Source organism: Leucoraja erinacea, chromosome 18 (genome assembly GCF_028641065.1).
Source record: "Leucoraja erinacea ecotype New England chromosome 18, Leri_hhj_1, whole genome shotgun sequence".
NCBI lineage: Eukaryota > Metazoa > Chordata > Chondrichthyes > Rajiformes > Rajidae > Leucoraja > Leucoraja erinaceus.
In genome coordinates, this window is record NC_073394.1 from 7,550,299 (window position 1) to 7,568,728 (window position 18,430).

The 18,430-nt window shown below is 42.7% G+C and overlaps 1 protein-coding gene across 1 annotated transcript in view; it reads right to left on the reverse strand.

The window, feature by feature from the left end:
• Positions 1 to 4,957: 4,957 nt before the first annotated feature.
• LOC129705602 (golgin subfamily B member 1-like) overlaps positions 4,958 to 18,430 on the reverse strand; it is a 74,473-nt gene continuing 61,000 nt past the window's right edge. Inside the window, 9 exon segments of the mRNA XM_055649216.1 lie at positions 4,958 to 5,806; positions 6,905 to 7,091; positions 8,173 to 8,307; positions 11,193 to 11,290; positions 13,890 to 14,054; positions 14,183 to 14,335; positions 15,378 to 15,537; positions 16,432 to 16,604; positions 16,951 to 18,429. Coding sequence (XP_055505191.1) covers positions 5,648 to 5,806; positions 6,905 to 7,091; positions 8,173 to 8,307; positions 11,193 to 11,290; positions 13,890 to 14,054; positions 14,183 to 14,335; positions 15,378 to 15,537; positions 16,432 to 16,604; positions 16,951 to 18,429 — 2,709 coding nt within the window. The 3' untranslated portion in view covers positions 4,958 to 5,647.

Here is an 18,430-nt window from a genome sequence, read left to right on the forward strand (position 1 = left end):
GGCAAACCAAGCTTTGTTAATGGTAAGGTACACAAAAAAGCTGGAGAAACTCAACGGGTGCAGCAGCATCTATGGAGCGAAGGAAAAAGGCAACATTTCGGGTCAAAACCCTTGTTAACTTTTCCCTCTGCTTTAGATGACTTGAGATAAAAGAATAATATCCCATTTTAGCCTTTTAAAATATTCTCCGTAACCATTCATTTAGTGCTGTCTGTCCTCAAACACTCGTTTTGCTTCCCCACTCACTAACCTTCTTTCCGCTGACTGATTAGCACGCAACCATCCCTGTACCTCGGTACACGCGACAATAAACTAAACTAAATTCTTCACACCTTCTGCCATACAGAGTTTCAGCCATTTACTTAATCAGCCAACAATTGTTAAGAAAACGGTGATCATGAACTCTTAAAAAACATCTCGTTTTTTTTCTGAATCAAGTTAATTTCTTTTCTAATTCAATGATCCCTGTTGCGACTGTTTCCCCTCAAAGATACTAAACCTACATCTTTCCTTCTCTTTCTGTCTACATTGTCATTCATAGACCCTGCTTTAATTACATTTGGCAGAGGTAACCAACTTCAGACAAAAAATATTAAATCATTATAACAAGTGCAAAATAAAAAGTATCCAACATGTGTACCAGTCATTTACTTCCACCAACAGTTTGACCTGAACCACCCGACGTAATTAAATATTTACCTTGGATTATTCTTGAAGTTGAATCGCAAGATCAAATGTTGTCAGAAATCTGAGGGTTACAGAGTGCATGGTGCCACTAAAAAGGAAAGCAGTCTTTTAGATGAAAGTTGCTCGCAATGGGAACTAATCAGAGTTAAAGGGACACACGATAAGGAAGTAGGGTACTGGGTAATACCACTGATCACCAGCCAATCATTTACACACGAACCCCATCTTTTATTTTCCCCACATTCCTATTAACTCCCCCAGTTCCACCCATTCACATATCAACCAACTAACCTAAGATACACACAAAAAAACTGGAGTAACTCAGCGGGTCAGACTGTGTCTCTGGAGAAAAGGAATATGTGGCTTTTCAGGTCTACAGACCCGAAGCGTCATCTATTCCTTCTCCCCAGAGCTGCTGCCTGACCCACGGAGTTACTCCAGCATTTTGTGTGCATCTTAGGTTAGTTGGTTGATATAGACACTCCAGCTTTTTGTTTCTATCTTCGGCTTAAACCAGCATCTACAGTTCTTTCTACACAACCAACTAACCCATCAAGCTCCACATCTTTACGAGACGGGGGTAAGCTGGAGGAAACCCATTCAGTCACAGAGAGAATATACAAACTCCACAGAGACTGTATCGGAGGACAGGACTGAAGCCACTTTGCTGGATCAGTGAGGCAGCAGCTCTCTACCAGCTGCACTACAGTGCTGTTCATGATTTTACAATATTATAATGTTTAAGTTTCTAAAATAAAAAAAATATTTCTAATTTGTAGTATAACTTTTCCACACAAAGGGTGGTGGGTGAATGGAACGAGTTGCCGGAGGAGGTAGTTGAGGCAGGTGCTACAACAACATTTAAGAAACATTTAGACAGGTTCATGGATAGGACAGGTTTAAGAGGGATATGGGCAAAATGCAGGCAGGTGGGACCAGTGCAGATGCAGCATGTTGGCCGGTGCATGCAGGTTGGCCCGAAGTGGCCGTTTCTCCGCTGCAAGTCTCGATGACGCCAGTTATAAGGCACCTTCCCTTCACAGAAATATTTACAGCTAATGAAATACTTTTGAAATATTACCTTTTTGTGTACGAATGTCCAGAAATGGCAACGAGAAAAAGTAAACAGGTAATCTCTCCCAGAATTAGGCAGGACATCAGGGAGAATGTCCACAATCTTACTCATTTACTAAATTCCAACAAAAATCCTACAAAAAGTAGACTTCTCATTAGCTATTGAAAGCTGAACCTTCTCACAAAATGTAACAATGAGTTTACAGCCAGCATCTCTGCTGGCAGCTGCAAATGAAACTAATTAACCTTTGATTAAACCCTTGAAACCTGATTCCAATTAAACAATTATTCAAATTTTCCAACAAAAGTTTAAATGGCCATATCCATTTGATGATGTGACTTTTATTTTCTTTAATGGTGAAGTTTTTATTTCATAATCAAAAAAATCTTGCCATTTTTAAGTGTTACCTCATTCTTTCAATAGTCCAGGCGAACATTTCTGTGTTTTCAGTACAAACATACTGAAAGACAAGTGACCTTTATTAAGTGTCCACTCGATTCAGCTGCAGTATTCTTGCCTTTGATTAGGAAGGGTTGGTTGCTGCTCCCAATATTGTCGTGCAGTATTGAGTGCTGCATTATGGCGATCACAATGATATCCCAATTGCATGTTCAGGGAGATGTGAAAGATTTTGTTTTGCCCCCTTATCAAACAAAGCAGTAATTCTACTCAGTAACTAGGGTAATATTCACTGAATCAATCACTGAAGCAGTTTAGCTGCCCGATAGTCTTCTATGTTCAGAGGGTGACGGGTTCATGGAATGAGCTGCCAGAGGAGGTAATTGAGGCATGTACAACAACATTTAAAAGGCACGGATAGGAAAGGTTTGATGGGCCATGGACCAAATAGGACAAGTTTAGATGGGACATCTTGGTCAGAGTTGGACCAAGGAGCATGTTCATTGATAACTAAGCTTCACAGTTAGACTTTGGAAAATGTTGATCACTTCTTGTATCTCAGGAACAATCTCTCAGAAAATCAGTCATCTCTGATGAAATTTACCAGTCTTCAATGTATTAGCACAGCCTTTAGTCAATTGTGAAATGTTCTTTGTGATCGACCCCTTAGACCTGGAAAAAGCTGCCACACCGCAGTGATCCCTTGCATATTTTAAAAACTGGGATATAAATGATCAGATTTTTAAGATGTATCAGATTTCAGACTCATTAACCTATACAATACCTTTTATTATTAACACCCTCCTCTTACTTCCTCATTTTCATTGACTTCTTGGTTCTTCAGCATGCCCAGGATTTTGGTGCCTTCTGTGAATATAGCTTGCTACACAAGCAGGATACATTCACTAGGATTTGTACACCAATAATGTGATTTCAAACTGAAACGTCACCGGCGCATGTTCTACAATGATGCTGGCTGACCTGATGAGTTACTCCAGCACTTTGTCCTTTTGTGTATTAACCAGCACCCGCAGTTCTTTGTTTCTACAATCAATGGCGTGACTGCCTTAACAGCATTGATGTACAGAGGGATCTTGTGGTCCAAGTCTACAACATGCAAGTGGCATCACAAGGGGTTAGTGTAGTAAAATAAGGCATATCTGGTATGCTTGTTTTCATAGGTCAGGGCATTGAGTATCTTCTTCTTGCATAAGGCGTGCACAGCCCAAAGTTGTTGAGACAACGTGTTCTGTTTGATCTTCTGTGTGTGCACGCCAGGTTGATTGCATTTGTCGAAACAGCGTGGACCTCGTGAAGGTTGCAATCTCCTACGCCAGTCATTGGGTATAAGAGTCCGGAAGTCAGGATGCAGCTTTATAGGACTTTGGTTATGCTGCATTTGGAGTCAAACACAAAAAGCTGCAGTAACTCAGCGGGTCAGGCAGCATCTCTGGGGGAAAAGCAATACACAACATTTTGGGTTGAGACCATTCTTCAGACTCATTTCCCATTTACAGTGTTGCCTGCAGTTCTGGTTGTCCCATTACAAGAAGGATTTGGAGGCTTTGTAAAGGGTGCAGAGGTGATTTACCAGAATAATGCCTGGATTAGAGGATATTAGCTACAGGGAAAGGTTGGACACTTAGATTGTTTTCTCTGGAAAGTCAGAGGATGTGGGGTGACTGGTTAGAAGTAAATAAAATTATGTGAGAGACATAGATGAGGTAGACAGTCCGAACCTCCTTCCCAGGGTGAAAATATTAAATAAGAGAATTCTTAACTTTAAGGTCATAAGTGATCGGAGTAGAATTAGGCCATTCAGCCCATCAAGTCTACTCCGCCATTCAATCATGGCTGATCCATCTCTCCCATCTTTAAGGTGATAGGGGTAAAGTTTAACGGAGATGTGTGGGAGCACCTGGAGCTTACTGGGGGTGCAGGCCGGTACAATTGTGCAAGTAAGAGACTTGTAGATGAGCATTTGGTTATAGTGATTGGAGGAATATGAATTATGTGCAGGTAGATAAGGATATGTCTTGGCATCATGTTCGGCACAGATGGTGGGCTGAAGAGCCAGGTCCTGTGCTGTAGTGTTCTTTGTTCTATGTAATCAATGCCTTGCCAGCAAAACCATATATTTAATAACTCAGCAGGACAATAATTAAAAGAATGAAATAAAATGCAGCACCCACAACTTGCTTGAAACTTATCTGTACCAAGATTACATCCATTGTGGAGAGTCAAGTTCCAACTGAATACCAGTTAGTTAATTTAATTCATTGTCATGTGTAAAGCTTTTGTTGCGTGCAAACCCGTCAGCAAAAAGACAATACATGGTTACAATCGAGCCACCCACAGTGTACAGATGCATGTTAAAGGGAATAATGTGAATAATGTTTAGTGCAAGATAAAGTCCGATTAAAGATAGTCCGAGAGTCTCCAATGAGGTAGATAGTATCTCAGTACTGCTCTGTAGTTGTTGGTAGGATGGTTCAGTTGCTTGATAACAGCTGGAAAGAAACTGTCCCTCAATCTGGAGGAGTGTGATTATAAACTTCTATACCTCTTGCCTGATAGCAGAGGGGAGGAGTGGCTGGGGTGCGATATCCTTAATGCTGGTGGCCAGCATACTTGTGCTACCTTAGAAGTGCAGCGGGTCAAGGTGTAGCTAAATTTCCCTGGTAGCCACTATAGTAGAGACATTATGTCAGTGAACAAGTAACATAATTTCAGGCCATCTTTTGGTCGTGATTTTCACTCAAATATAAACACAGGTGACAAAACAGTCAAAAAGCATGTGATCCATTTTAACTTTTAATAAAAACTTTGTCAAACAAAATAATTTCCAAAAAGTGCAGTTCTAAAGTGCACCCTGATGACAACATAACCAAGATGAGAGTAATAGATAAATTATATTCTAATGTACTCAGTGCTTTCCTTAAATCTGCAGTACCGCTTTAAATGTACAAATGCATTTCCAAGCAGAAATATAATCTCTCAACCCTTGCCTGACATCCTAACTCCTATGGAGCAGAGTTAAATAACATTGCATAACACCTCAAAAATATACCTAATTTTGAATTTATAGAGCTTTTTTATAACCGTTTCAAGCAGAGTATCTTTGGATTTTGATAGCAGATGAGAACATAAAGCACAACTTTGAGCCCAGTTTACAATGCCACTGAACAACCATAAACGATTTGGACAACACATTTCATACATTACCTTAATACAAGATTAATTTATACACCTGTGAGCAGTGTTTGACTCATTAGCAGCTTTGATAAACACATTGGTGTCACTCCCATCTGTATCCTACCTTTGACAGGAAGGTCAGAGGATTTGTTGGAAATACTATTCACAGACCGATGACCAAATCAAGCCATGTGGAGAACCAGTGTCGGGCATTTCATGTGGATTTCCCCATTGGCATGTCAGCATTAAAATCACTCCTTCGCCCCTTTACCCCGAGCCGTTGTAGTGCGTCTACAAATGTCCCGCCAGGCACATGAAAACAAGTACATGTAGTGTCACAAAGTACGCCAAGACCAAGTAGCGTGACCTGGTCCGGGAAGTCATCAGCTTCGAGCAGTACAAACTGCGGCCTCGCAGCCAGCGCTTGAAGAAAAGCACTCCACTCTTCACCTGCAAAACAGAACCAGAGGTCAATAGCTAACTAACAATAAACTAATACAGGTGTCAGAGATTATGGGGAGAAGGCAGGAGAATGGGGTTATGAAGGAGAGATAGGTCAGCCATGATTGAATGGGAGTTGACTTGATGGGCCAAACGGCCTAATTCTTATCCTATCACTTATGAACCTCAACCAATTAGTTCTTTCAGAATTAAACTAATCATTAAAGTACCAAGGTACAGGTGTGAAGATTTGAATTTACTTATCATGTTACAAAGATCTGCATTATAATGTACAAATGGGTGGTAGTGGCTTCAATCCTATGATCCAAATGAATGCACTATTTTATGAGCAAACAAGCAACGTAAATTCCTGGTGAAGTATTGGACAGGGTGTCTAGATTCTAAACAATCCTCTGTCACAGTCAATAAGAAAGTGACAGTTCATCCATGGTTAGTCTTGGATTCAATGGTGATGGGTGAAGTATCCATTCTTGCACGATACAGCATGATGAAGGTGGGGGAAGATGAATCAGCTGTTTTCTCTTGCTCTCTGTATTCCCCGAAAGGTGTCTCCTACATTTAAGATCTTCTTTTGGTTAAGATGAGATTATTAAATGTATTACATTTATTTAGAGATTTGGCTTGTGTTCACTGCGCTCTTTCATCACGGAAACAGAGGGATTAGAGATATGCATTTGAAAACCAATTCACGTGAGTGTGACATGAGCCACGAGACTAATTCAAACACCTCATTCCTCCCAGGAGAAGAGGAGTTGCTAGGCGAGGGGAGGGGCAATACATGCAGACCTCGAGGCTGGACAAAGAAACCAGGCCTAGTCTGAAGAAGGGTGGACAAAAGAAACCAGGCCAGGTTTTCTGTGTTGTCTGCCTGAATCACCCACTCCAAACCGATGTACTATATATCCTATTTATTAGTTAGTAAGTACATGGAAGCAGGTTTTGCAGTGTTGCCCACTGGGTGTGGGGGGGGGGGGGGGGGGGGGGGGGGGGGGGGGGGGGGGGGGGGGGATTAGGGCAAGATACAATGTAAAAGCCCAGAAAATTAGATCAAAACTAGAAAACAAAGAATTGATTGGCAATACACACCTTCCGTTCCACCACCTGTTCACTGGGGTCTATCAACAAAGCCTCGCATTCCTCGTCTGATTCCAGTTGAATGGTGTACTCCCTGGGCGGTAGTCTGACAGGAAGAGGTTCAAGCCTCATCAAGGGGTTTGATGGAGCAGAACAGGAAAGACCATTTCTTGAATTGGAGGAAGCAAGAGTGTAGAAACTGAAAAAAAATGACAGGGGATGAGGCGGAGAAATTATTTTTCACTCAGAAAATTATGACTTAGGTTATATTCCCTTAAAAAGTGGTAGGACTCAATAATATTATATTTAAACAAAAAACAATTCAAAGGTGCATGTCAAAGAGGAAAGGGGGCAGAACTAAGTGGATAAGTCTTTCAGTGCTACTACAAGCAGAATTCTGTAATTCCACCCACATTGTGTACACATGGTTCTTCAGATTCCATCAAATAACAGTGGGGACAGAATTGCTGCCTTAATTGCTGCCTCACAGCACCATAGACCTAGGTTCAATCCTGACTGTAGGTGCTGTTAGTGTGGAGTTTGCTCCTTCTCCTGTGTCTGCGTAGGTTTCCTCCCACATCCCAAAGACGTGAGAGTTTGTAGGATATTTGGCTTTGGTTAAAATTGTAATTTATCCCTAGTGTGTAGGATTGCGCTAGTCTACGGGATGACTGCTGGTTGGCGCATACTCAGTAGGATGAAGGGCCTGTTTCCACGCTGTATCTCTAAAGTCTAAAGTAACTAACGTGTGTCTTTTAACAACCTTGGAAGAATAAGATGTCATTAGTGCGTCCAAAGACTAATGACATCTTATTTTTCCAAGGTTGTTAAAAGTAATGGGCTAAATGGATGTGCCATTTTATTACCATGTTAGTATACAAGCACCTAAATTCTACTCACTCTCTGTCTAGTTCTAGTTTGGTGAGCTATCGAACAGAAGGATGGAGATGTTTGGATGCAATAGATTTAATTCAGGACACTGCTATGGAACTGAGATCGACTATATATACACACACATAATGATTTGTATCCTCCACTCTATCTCCATTCACTCGAGATATTACCCTAGAAGAATTGCAATTGTTTCCACCAAGGTTAAACACCATACGGACCTTGTAATATTTAAACATCCTGCTCATTCTCCAATTCCCCGATCGCACAGGATTGTCAAATGTACAAAGAACAACCATTGAAAGGAAAAAAGTGGGGGTGATACCCTGATGGACACGACAATAATCTCTGTGCATGATACTGCAGTGCAATGCGGTTTAAACACTCACGCTTTGATCCGCTCTTCAACTGCAAGCAATGCTTCCTCTGCAGAACCTCTCCTTAGTTCTTCATCTGAGAGCATGTCTGCCAACTGGGTCAACTCCTGATGGGTAGACTCGTTACATTGCTCCGATTCCGCAAGCCTACATCGTCAACAATACGGAAAATGTCACTTACTAACAAGTGAACTCTTGGAGCCCTTAAGATCCTCAACTCACCCTTAAGATTCCCAACTCACCCTTTCATGCCCGACAGGCAAATCAGAGCCTTACAACATATAGACACACAGCACTGGAGTAACTCAGCGGGTCAGGCAACATCTCTGGAGAACATTGATTGGTGAGATTTCGGGCCGTGACCCTTCTTCAGACTGTATCAGAATTCAGACTTTACAAAATGTTGGTACAGGTCGTCGCCTTCAATCCAGGTGAAGGGTCCCCAACCCGAAATGTCAATTCATTCCCTCTGCAGATGTTGCTCCACCCGAGGTTCATACAGCAGAATGTAGAATGCTCAATGTTCCAGCATCTGCAGCCTCGTCTTTCCGTTCCTGTGAACTGTTCACAACCTGAACAGTTTTGCAAGTCGGAAACATAGTACCCAAATGACAAAAGATGCATGCAGCCCCGCACCAAACAACAAATCCATCCCCACCGGTTAGCCACACACTAATGTTGGGGCTGTACATAAATTCGGCCTTCATAAACTGGAGATGACCAGCATTTTGCCCCCCCCCTCCATCACCTTCCAGGTACATTTAACATTCTCCTGAGCAGACAGATGGAATTATAGTTTAACGCCTCTTTTAAAGGTCAGCACTTCAACAGTGAAGCACTCCCTCAGTACACTATCGTCAGTGAATATCATGTGCCCATGCACTGAAGTGTGTTGGAATCCAAGAGCTTTTGACTGAAGCAAAAGACTGCTATCAATTGAGTCATGATAATTTAATGAAACTATACACAATTGACTTGAACTTGGGATAAATCATAAGGGAACATTGGCACAAAGCAATTTGCTGTTAAAGTACCGAAAATTCTGTAACATGTTACATCAGAATCAGAATCAGACTTTATTCGCCAAATATGTTTTGCAACATACGAGGAATTTCAATGGCCAGGTCAGTCATACAATTAAAAGCAACAGATCACTCAAAAACACATTTTAACATGAACATCCACCACAGTGAGTCCTACACATTCCTCACTGTGATGGAAGGCAAAATAAAGTTCAAGTCAGTTCTTCCTCGGTCATGGGCCTCAATACCCCGTTGACGGGACGATCTTGACTCCCGTAGCCAGCGGCGTTTGTGCCCTCCGCGTCGAGGCGATCAGCTCCCGCATCGGGGGGGGGGGGGGGGGAAGTCAGCTCCCCCGCTCCGGACAATCTAACCTCTAACGGGGCTGGTCGAACCTTCCGCGACGTTGGAGCTCCCGACTAGCCTCTCCCGACTGCGAGCTTGATGGTAAAGCCCGCGGTGGCCGCGATCCCAGGCTCTGATCCGATGTTAAGCCCGCACCCCGCTATAGGGCTCAAAGTCAGTCCGAGGAGGCCTCCAGCTCCATCGATGGAAGGCCGCAGTGCTCCCGGAGAATGTGATCCGAAAATTAATCACATCTCCGGCAAGATAAGAACTTGAAAAAAGTTTCCCCCGATCCCCTCCCCCCACATAAAACAAACCGAAGAACATTAAAACAAACTTTTAACACACTTAAAAATAACAAAAAGATTGAAAAAGCTAACTGACTGACGGCAGGGCAGCCATCCCCCCGGCGCCCCCTGGTGGTTATATTCACTAAGAATTGCTTCTTTGCAACTAGATAGTAGGTTATTCGAGCATCCTTGGAATTCCTGCCGATTTGCCAGGTGAACGAGTTAAAATCACACCATGTTCCGTTTAAAAACTGTAAAGCCAAAGCTTTCAAACAATGTAAGGCACAGCACAAAATAAATTTACAATCCTCCGATCAAAAGTAGTGCTTTTACACCTCGCACTACCACTGGTCAAACCCCTGCTGAACTGTTCTTGAAGAGAAAACCAAGAACGAGGTTTTCACTGATGAAACCAAACTTGGTTCCAACAGTAGAAGAGAAACAGGAGAAACACAAAGCATATCATGACAGAAGTAGAGTAAAGGAAAGGAGCGTTGAGTTGAATCAGAAGGGAAATGTGAAAAATCACCATCACAAGTGGGTAAAGTGTACGTAGGGATTCAAGTTCAAGTTACATTTATCGTCACACGCTCCAATTGGTACAGTGAGATTTGAGTTACCACACAGCTATACGAATAAAAAAAGATCACAATACACGATATAGTTTAACATAAACATCCCCACACAGCGGAATCAACGTTCCCACTGTGAGGGAAGGCAATAAAGTTCAGTCATCTTCCTCGTTGTTCACACGTGGTCGAGGCTTTTGCAGTCACAGCTACCGATGGCCCGATGTTTCAGGCCTTCTCGCTGGGAAGATCAAAGCACCGGCGTTGGATCAGAAGAACACACTCAGCGGCATGGAGTTTCCGAATCGGTCCACAGGCCGCGCTGGGCGGAGATTCAACGCTGGTGACCCCGGCAAGGGGTCCCAGGACTCCGCGATGTTAGAGTCAGTGTCGCCCGCGGCTGGGAGCTCCGCAAACCACAGCTCCACGATGTTAAACAGCCGGCTCAACATTCCGGAGCTCCACACAGCGATCCCCGGTAAGGCATCGCCCGCTCCGCGATGGTAATTCAGCGCTGCGCCGCTGCTGAAGCTCTGGCCGGTCTCTGGCAGGAAAGGCCGCGCCAATCCAGATGGTAGGCTGCGAGGGGGGGGGGGCGTAGATGCGGCTTGGAGAAAAGACGTATCCTCAAGCAGGTAGTGACTTGGAAACAGTTCCCCCTGTTCCCCCTCCCACATAAAAAAGACTAAAAGACCTCCAGAAACATACTTTTAGACAGACTAAAAATGACAAAAAGCATGAAAGGGCGGACAGCTGCTGGCGAGGCTGCCACACGCGGCCCCACCCAATGACGTTGTCTCACTCACCTTCTCCGTAATTCATTCAGTTTTAATTTGTCAATTTCCACGGTGACGTTGGCTCGTTCCTGTGGAGCTCCTGGTGGAACATTTTCACTGGTCTCATCCTGCAACACAGATAGAGACCAGGCTGAAACTTTAATTCATCCTTGGGTTAAGCCCGCATGCATTTGTTTGTTTGTTCCGTTTAAGGATCTGTGCACACGGCAGCCAGCCAACAGTCGCTTGTCATTTTCTTTTTTTTTTTTAATTTCAAGTTTTCCTGTACCATGTGTGTTGTGACTGTTGACAAACCAATTTCCCTCCAGGGATGAATAATGTTCTATCGTTTCGTATTTGTAAAGTCACAATCACCTTTCAAATCTGGGCTGATTCTGAACATAGTCAAATACAACGTGGAAACAGGCCCTTTGGCCCAAGTTCCCAGTGCCGACCAACATGCCCCATCGACACTAGTCCCACCTGCCTGTGTTTGCCCTATATCCCTCTAAACCTATCCTATCCATCTACCTCAAGACAAGAGTGTTTTATTGTCATATGTTCCAGATAGAACAATGAAATTCTTACTTGTTTCAGCACAACAGAATATGTAATCATAAAAAATAATATAACAAAAACTCAGAAAAAAAGAACAATAATAATAATAGTCTATCGTAGTTCAGAGCTTATGAGGTTGTCGTGTTTAATAGCCTGATGGCTGAAGGGAAGAAGCTGTTCCTGAACGACACCGTTTTACAGGCTCCTATACTTTCTTCCTGATGGCAGTGGTGAAATGAGTGTGGGGCCAGGATGGTATGGGTCTTTGATGATGTTGGCTGCCTTTTTGAGGCAGCGACTATGATAGATCCCTTCGATGGTGGGGAGGTCAGAGCCGGTGATAACCTGGGCAGTGTTTACAAGGTTTTGCAGTCTTTTCCGCTCCTGGACGTTCAAGTTGCCGAACCAGGCCACGATGCAACCAGTCAGTATGCTCTCCACTGTGCACCTGTAGAAGTTCAAGAGAATCCTCTTTGACATACCGAATTTCCGTAATCTTCTCAGGAAGTAGAGGCGCTGATGTGCTTTCTTTATGATTGCATCAGTGTTCTGGGTCCAGGAAAGATCGTCGGAAATATGCACGCCCAGGAAATGTTTCTTAAACATTGCATAGTATTTGCCTCAACTACCTTCTCTGGCAGCTCATTCAATACATCCACCGCCCTTTGTGTAAAAAGGTTACACCTCTGGTTCCTATTAAATCTTTTCCCCTCACCTCTCGATGCCCCTTCTTATTTACCCGATCACTTCCTCTCATGAGTGTGTACACCTCTATAAGATCAACTCTCATTTTCCTAATTTTTTTAAATTCCATCTTCAAAGGAATATCAAACAGACAAGGTTAACATTTGATGCAGAGAAATTACAGGGGAGCAAAACACATTAATTAAGTGGAAATGTACACGATGAACTTCAATAGTACAGGTGCGAGCAGTGCTGAGGAAGAATTAAAAGGTCACTTTGGAAGAAGAAATAAGGGGCTCTCATGACAGCTGTTTCATGCACAGCTTGCAAGTGGCACACATTTAAACAGCATACACAGAGCATTGCATTGAAAAGAGTTTGCCCATTGAAACCATCTGGTTTGGGAATTGCTCTGCCAAGGACAAGAAGGCTCTGCAGAGAGTAGTGCGTTCGGCCGAACGCACTATGGGAACTTCACTCGCCCCCCTGCAGGAACTATACATCAGGAGGTGCAACTCCAGAGCCAACAAAATCATGGGAGACCCCTTCCACCCATGCAACGGACTGTTCCAGCTGCTACGGTGAGGCAAACGCCTTCGTTGCCATGCTGTGAGAACGGAGAGGTTGAGAAGGAGTTTCTTCCCAGAGGCCATTTGGACTGTAAGCTCCTATCTCACCAGGGACTAACTTTACTGAAGTTTGTCCTTCCAATATTTAATATGTAAAAGAATATGTGTGTGTTTATGATTGTGGTTATAGTTTTGTTTGGTTGTTTGTTTGTTTGTCTTTTTGCACAAAGTCCGCGAGCATTGCCACTTTCATTTCACTGCACATCTCGTATGTGTATGTGATGAATAAACTTGACTTGACTTGACTAATAGCAAAAAATATTCCATATCAGACCAACTCTTTCCTGAATTTTCTATCGCCAGACTATAAGAAGGACGTGATGACGATGGAGAGGGCGTTGAAAAGATTTACAAGAATATTGCCTGGATTTGGGGGGGCTTTATTTATGAGACACTAGATAGTCTGGGATGGTTATCCCTGGAGCGAAGGCCATGGGGTGTCGTTAGACGTTTATAAAATCATGAGGGGCACATATTAGGTGTGTGGTCACAGTCTTTTTGCTAAGTTGGAGAGTAAAACTAAAGGCATAGGTTTAAGGTGAGAGGAAAGATTTAAAGGGGAATTGAGAGATTTTCACATGGAGAGTGGTTGGTATATGGAACAAAGAAAGCAATGGAGTGGGTACAATTATAACATATAAAATACATTTCCTCTGAGATCTTCGGCTTCCTCCCACAGTCCACACGTACAGATTTATAGGTTAATTGTCTTGGTACAAATGTAAAATTATCCGTGGGGTGTGTGGAATAGTGTTAGTGTGCGGGATCGCAGGTCGGTGCGGCCTTGGTGGGCCGAAGGGCCTGTTTCTGCACTGTATCTCTAAATTAAACTTGACCTGAGGCTGACCATACATACTTGTTCCTTGTGCTGAAAGGATGAGCGCAGTGTTTGGTGTTGTCTTTCCAGACTGTTGTAGCAATGCTGTAGGTCCTCATAACGCAACTGTGTATCACGCAGATCCTGAGACACCGTTTTCAGCCGAATTGTTAATGTAGATCTATCTTCAATGCACAGCGTTGCCTGTGGCAGCCAACGAATAGAATAAAGAATGATAAGACCTGATTACATTTGTGAAACTGCACTTTGGGCAAAAATGTGAGCAATTTGCATCATGTTGATTGTTGCATGATCTCTCTCATTCATATTACCTTGCTATTCAGCTGTTGAAATTGCAACTCTTTCAGGTGAATCTCTTGTAGGTAACCCTGAGCTTCCCTCTGCAGTTGTTTCTTTTCTGCTACCAGGGACTTGACTTGTTCAGCAACATTCCCGATGCCCAGTAAAGATACAGTTTCTAACGGCTAAAACAAAAACAAATTATCAACTCGTTACTGCGTACGGACACACCAGCACATTTCACAAGTTTTAGCTCGCCCCATATTTTCCCTCCTGACAAATACTTCCAAAAGCTATGGACTGGAGATAATTTCCTTCAAAGGCTTATGAAGTTTGGCATGTCCCAAACAATTTCTACAGATGCAATTTAAATCAATGGTTTGTGAACAGCTCCATCCAAGACTACAAGAAATTGCAGAGAATTGTGGACGTAGCCCACCCAGACCATCACACAAACCAACCTCCCTTCCATTGACTCCATCTACACTTCACGCTGCCTCGAGGATGATATTATTTAGATTTTTAGAGATAATGTGTAGAAACAGGCCCACGGGGTCCATGCCAACCATCAATCACCCGTACACTAGTTCTATGTTATCCCACTTTTACATCCTACACACAAGGGGCATTTACACAAGCAATTTAACCAACAAACCTGCACATCTTTGGAATGTGGGAGGAAACTGGAGCACCCGGAGAAAACTCATGCAGGCACAGGGTGAACGTACAAACTACGTACAGCCAGCACCCACAGTCAAGTTCGAACCCGGGTCTCTGGTGCTGTGAGGCAGCAGCTCTACCAGATGTTCATCCGTGGGAATTTCTTTCCTCAATAATATGACCCACAAAAATGAGGTAAGGATTGATTACTTAGTAAGCTCAGTGCAGAGTGACAGATTTATTAATCTGGATTTGGATGGAAGATCCAGCAGATAATGCCAGATCTCCTCAGAGTGCAATTATTCCAACTCCTACACCCAGCAATAAATGGCGCTAGTCTTTATATCAACATAAAACATAGTTTAAAAAGCGAGGCTGAATTAATATCTATAGTGGAGAAAATTGGGTGACTCATTTTCTGACCAACTTTGACTCAGGCAATGAACATAATAATATCTCTAAAGCCAGAATACCGGGGGGGGGGGGGGGAAGAAAAGGTCACATCTAGGAAAATGATGCCATAACTCCAGTGTATTTCATATGTCAAATTAATTTTAATATATTTACCTTCATCTGCTGCACACCACTAGCATTTCCCAGTTCACTACGCCATGCTTCATGGTTCATTTTCCTCAGCTCTTCAATCTGTCTGTCTCTGTCTGCCACTGTTGCAAGATATTGCTCTTTCATGGCTCTGTACTCTGAAAGCAGCAAATTCCTATCCGACCTAAAACAACAGAGCCACGTTTTTTTTTCTTTAATCTTTCAAATCATGTGCAATGGTTAACTAATTTCACATTTTAGTTAAGAAGAACATGAATTGATGGACTCGAAGGAAAATAAAAACTACACAACGTTAAGTGTAAAAACACACAGTTCATTTGAGACTCCAAACTCAACACAATTGATTCTTAATGATTTCTGAAATGGTGTAGCAATCACTAGTTGCTGTCACGGCATTCTCAAGGGAACCAAGTGCACATCTCTCTCACATCTCTTGAAAGAGAAATTAAATTGAGAATTGCACATTATATATTTTCTAAAGAGACAGGAGGTACGGTGGTGCAGTGTTAGAGTTGCTGCCTAACAGCACCAGAGGTCTGGGTTCGATCCCGACTACGGGTTGTGTATGTGGTCCATACGGAATTTGTGTGTTCTCCCCCATGAGCTGCCCCATGACCCCGTAGATTTTCTCCAGGATCTCCGATTTCCTCCCACACTCCAACGACGTACAGGTTTGTGGACAAATTGGCTTTGATAAAATTGTAAATCGCCCCTAGTGTGTGCACGATAGTGTTGGTGTACGAAGGTCGCTGGCCGGTGCGAACTCAGTGGGACGGAGGCCCTGTTTCCGCGCTTTCTCTCTAAACTAATACAAACTAAAGGAAGCCGTTCAGCCATTGGAAACTGAATGTCCTCCTCCTTTAACCAGACGGATTCTCCTTCGTCGAGGAGTTAATCATTTGTGGCTCTACGACACTACCCTACAAAAATTGATTGCCGTGTTTGCTGCCATCACCAACACTTCAAATTTGCTGGCCAAAGCATCGAGGGATATTCCCGTTGGATCGTATGGCACAATAGAAATGCAACTGATATCCCAGTCCAGGTAGAAGCAAACCTTAGCTCCGTCAATTCATTCCTGCAGGCGGACAGATCTTGCTCTGTGCGCTCCTGCTGTTTTGCTTGCTGAAGAAGTCTTTCCAGTTCTTCATGCTTATTTTTGAACCATGTTAACTCAGAGGAATCATTACTGCTCCTTAATTTCTGGTCTTGATGGCCAGCCCCCTTTTCCTGCAAAATGAAAAAAGTGCTCAATCTTTATGCACACATGAATGCAAAACAAGATTACAACATATCTTTACTGTGTCCATCTTGGAATGTTTTAAATTAAAAAATAAATAAATACACAAATATTTGGTCATCGTATGCATCCTGAGGAACAAGTCCCATCAACGAGCTATGTCATGGCTTTATATTCAGTACCTTGAGATTTAATATCTTGCTCAATTTATTAATTGATGCAAGTGCTTGTTTCCGTGCATGTCATTAGTAAATGAAAGTGCTCTTTTAAAAAGTCCCTTCTAAGATTTGTGCTTAAAAAACATTGATTTCTACTTTGAGATCATGTTTGCCTTACTTGAAGTTTCCGAATATCCTCCAGATATCTGTCTCTCTCCGTCTGTACTGCCAGCAACGTTTTCTCAAAAGATTCTGCCCGAGAAGTTACTTCCTTGTTCTTGTTAATAACATCCGTAAGTCTTTGCTTTATCACTGACAATCCCACCAAATATTCTTCAGGTTTCTCCTGCGCTATTCCATCAGCACTTTCAGACATTTTAACTCCCGCCTTTACTTGAGCCAGATTTTCAAATTCAGTTAACATATTTTCAAGTTCTTTTAAGTCAGCTTTTCTAATAGTGGTTTCCTTTTTGAGTTCTTCGCATTCCCGAGTTTTAGTTTTAAGTTGTTGGTGAAGCTCTCGAATTAATTGCCTCTCATTTGTTTCATATTTATGCTCTTCTTTTTGGAAACCAATAGCCTTGAGCTCTGTAAGCTGTTCCAAAATTCGCTCATTTTCTTCTCGTAAGGACTTTAGGCTTTCATTACTTTGTTTGAGGGATCCTTGTGCAACTTCCCATTGCTCTTTGAAGATGGATTTCTCATTCTCAAGATTCTTAATTTGCTGTTGTTGCTTTTGCAACAACTCCTTTGACTGATTAGCCTTCAAAGACAGGACCTGGTTTAGCTCCTCCCTGTACTGAACCAACTGTGCTTTCAGCAGCGCGTTTTCAGAATTAAGGTCATCCATCTGGTTGAGAAAATTTCTGATCTCTTGCTTCAGTTCATTGTTTTCAGCTGCACTCTCCTGAATGATGCTATCTTTCTGGCAATGCATGTCGAGATGCCGTTGTTCCAGCTCCGTGTATTCTGATAAGATGCGGTCTCGGTCATCTTGCAAGGAGGCCATCGATTTTGTGAAGGCACCCGTCTGGCTAACAGCTTTGTCTTTTTCTTCCCTAACCGTAACAAGTTGGACCTCCAGCTCTTTCATGGCTCTGGCTCCCCTCTGGTTATCTTGTTGGAGAATCCTCAAATTATTTTCGTAGTCATCTATTTGCTTTCTATGTCGCTGCTGGATTTGCACTAGATAGTCATAAATTTCACTGGCTTTTGATGAGACAAGCTTTGAGAACTCTGCATCTTTACTGCTCAACATTAGCTTCAGCTGCTGGGAAATGGCTCCCAGCTTCTGAAGATCAGCCTGCAATTCAGTCTGATGTTGGTGACCCTCCCACTGTTTTTCCGCAAGATTTTTTATCAGGGTTTGCTCTGCCATTTTCAACTCATTCACAGATTGGCTTACGTCGGATTGCTGTGTGCTTAAATAACTATTTTCCTGTGATAAACTAGATAAGGCTGCCTCCTTGTCTTTTAATAACCCCTCCATCTCTTCAATTTTTTCTGACTGTTTGCAAATAACTTCTGTCATGTTCACCGTTTCACTTAGATGCTTAGCTTCAGCATCCTTACTACCCAGTTGTATAAATGCCTGCTTCATCGTCGAAGTTCTGAATTGGAGTTCTTGAAGGTTGACTGACTTGACCTTTACCTCCTCT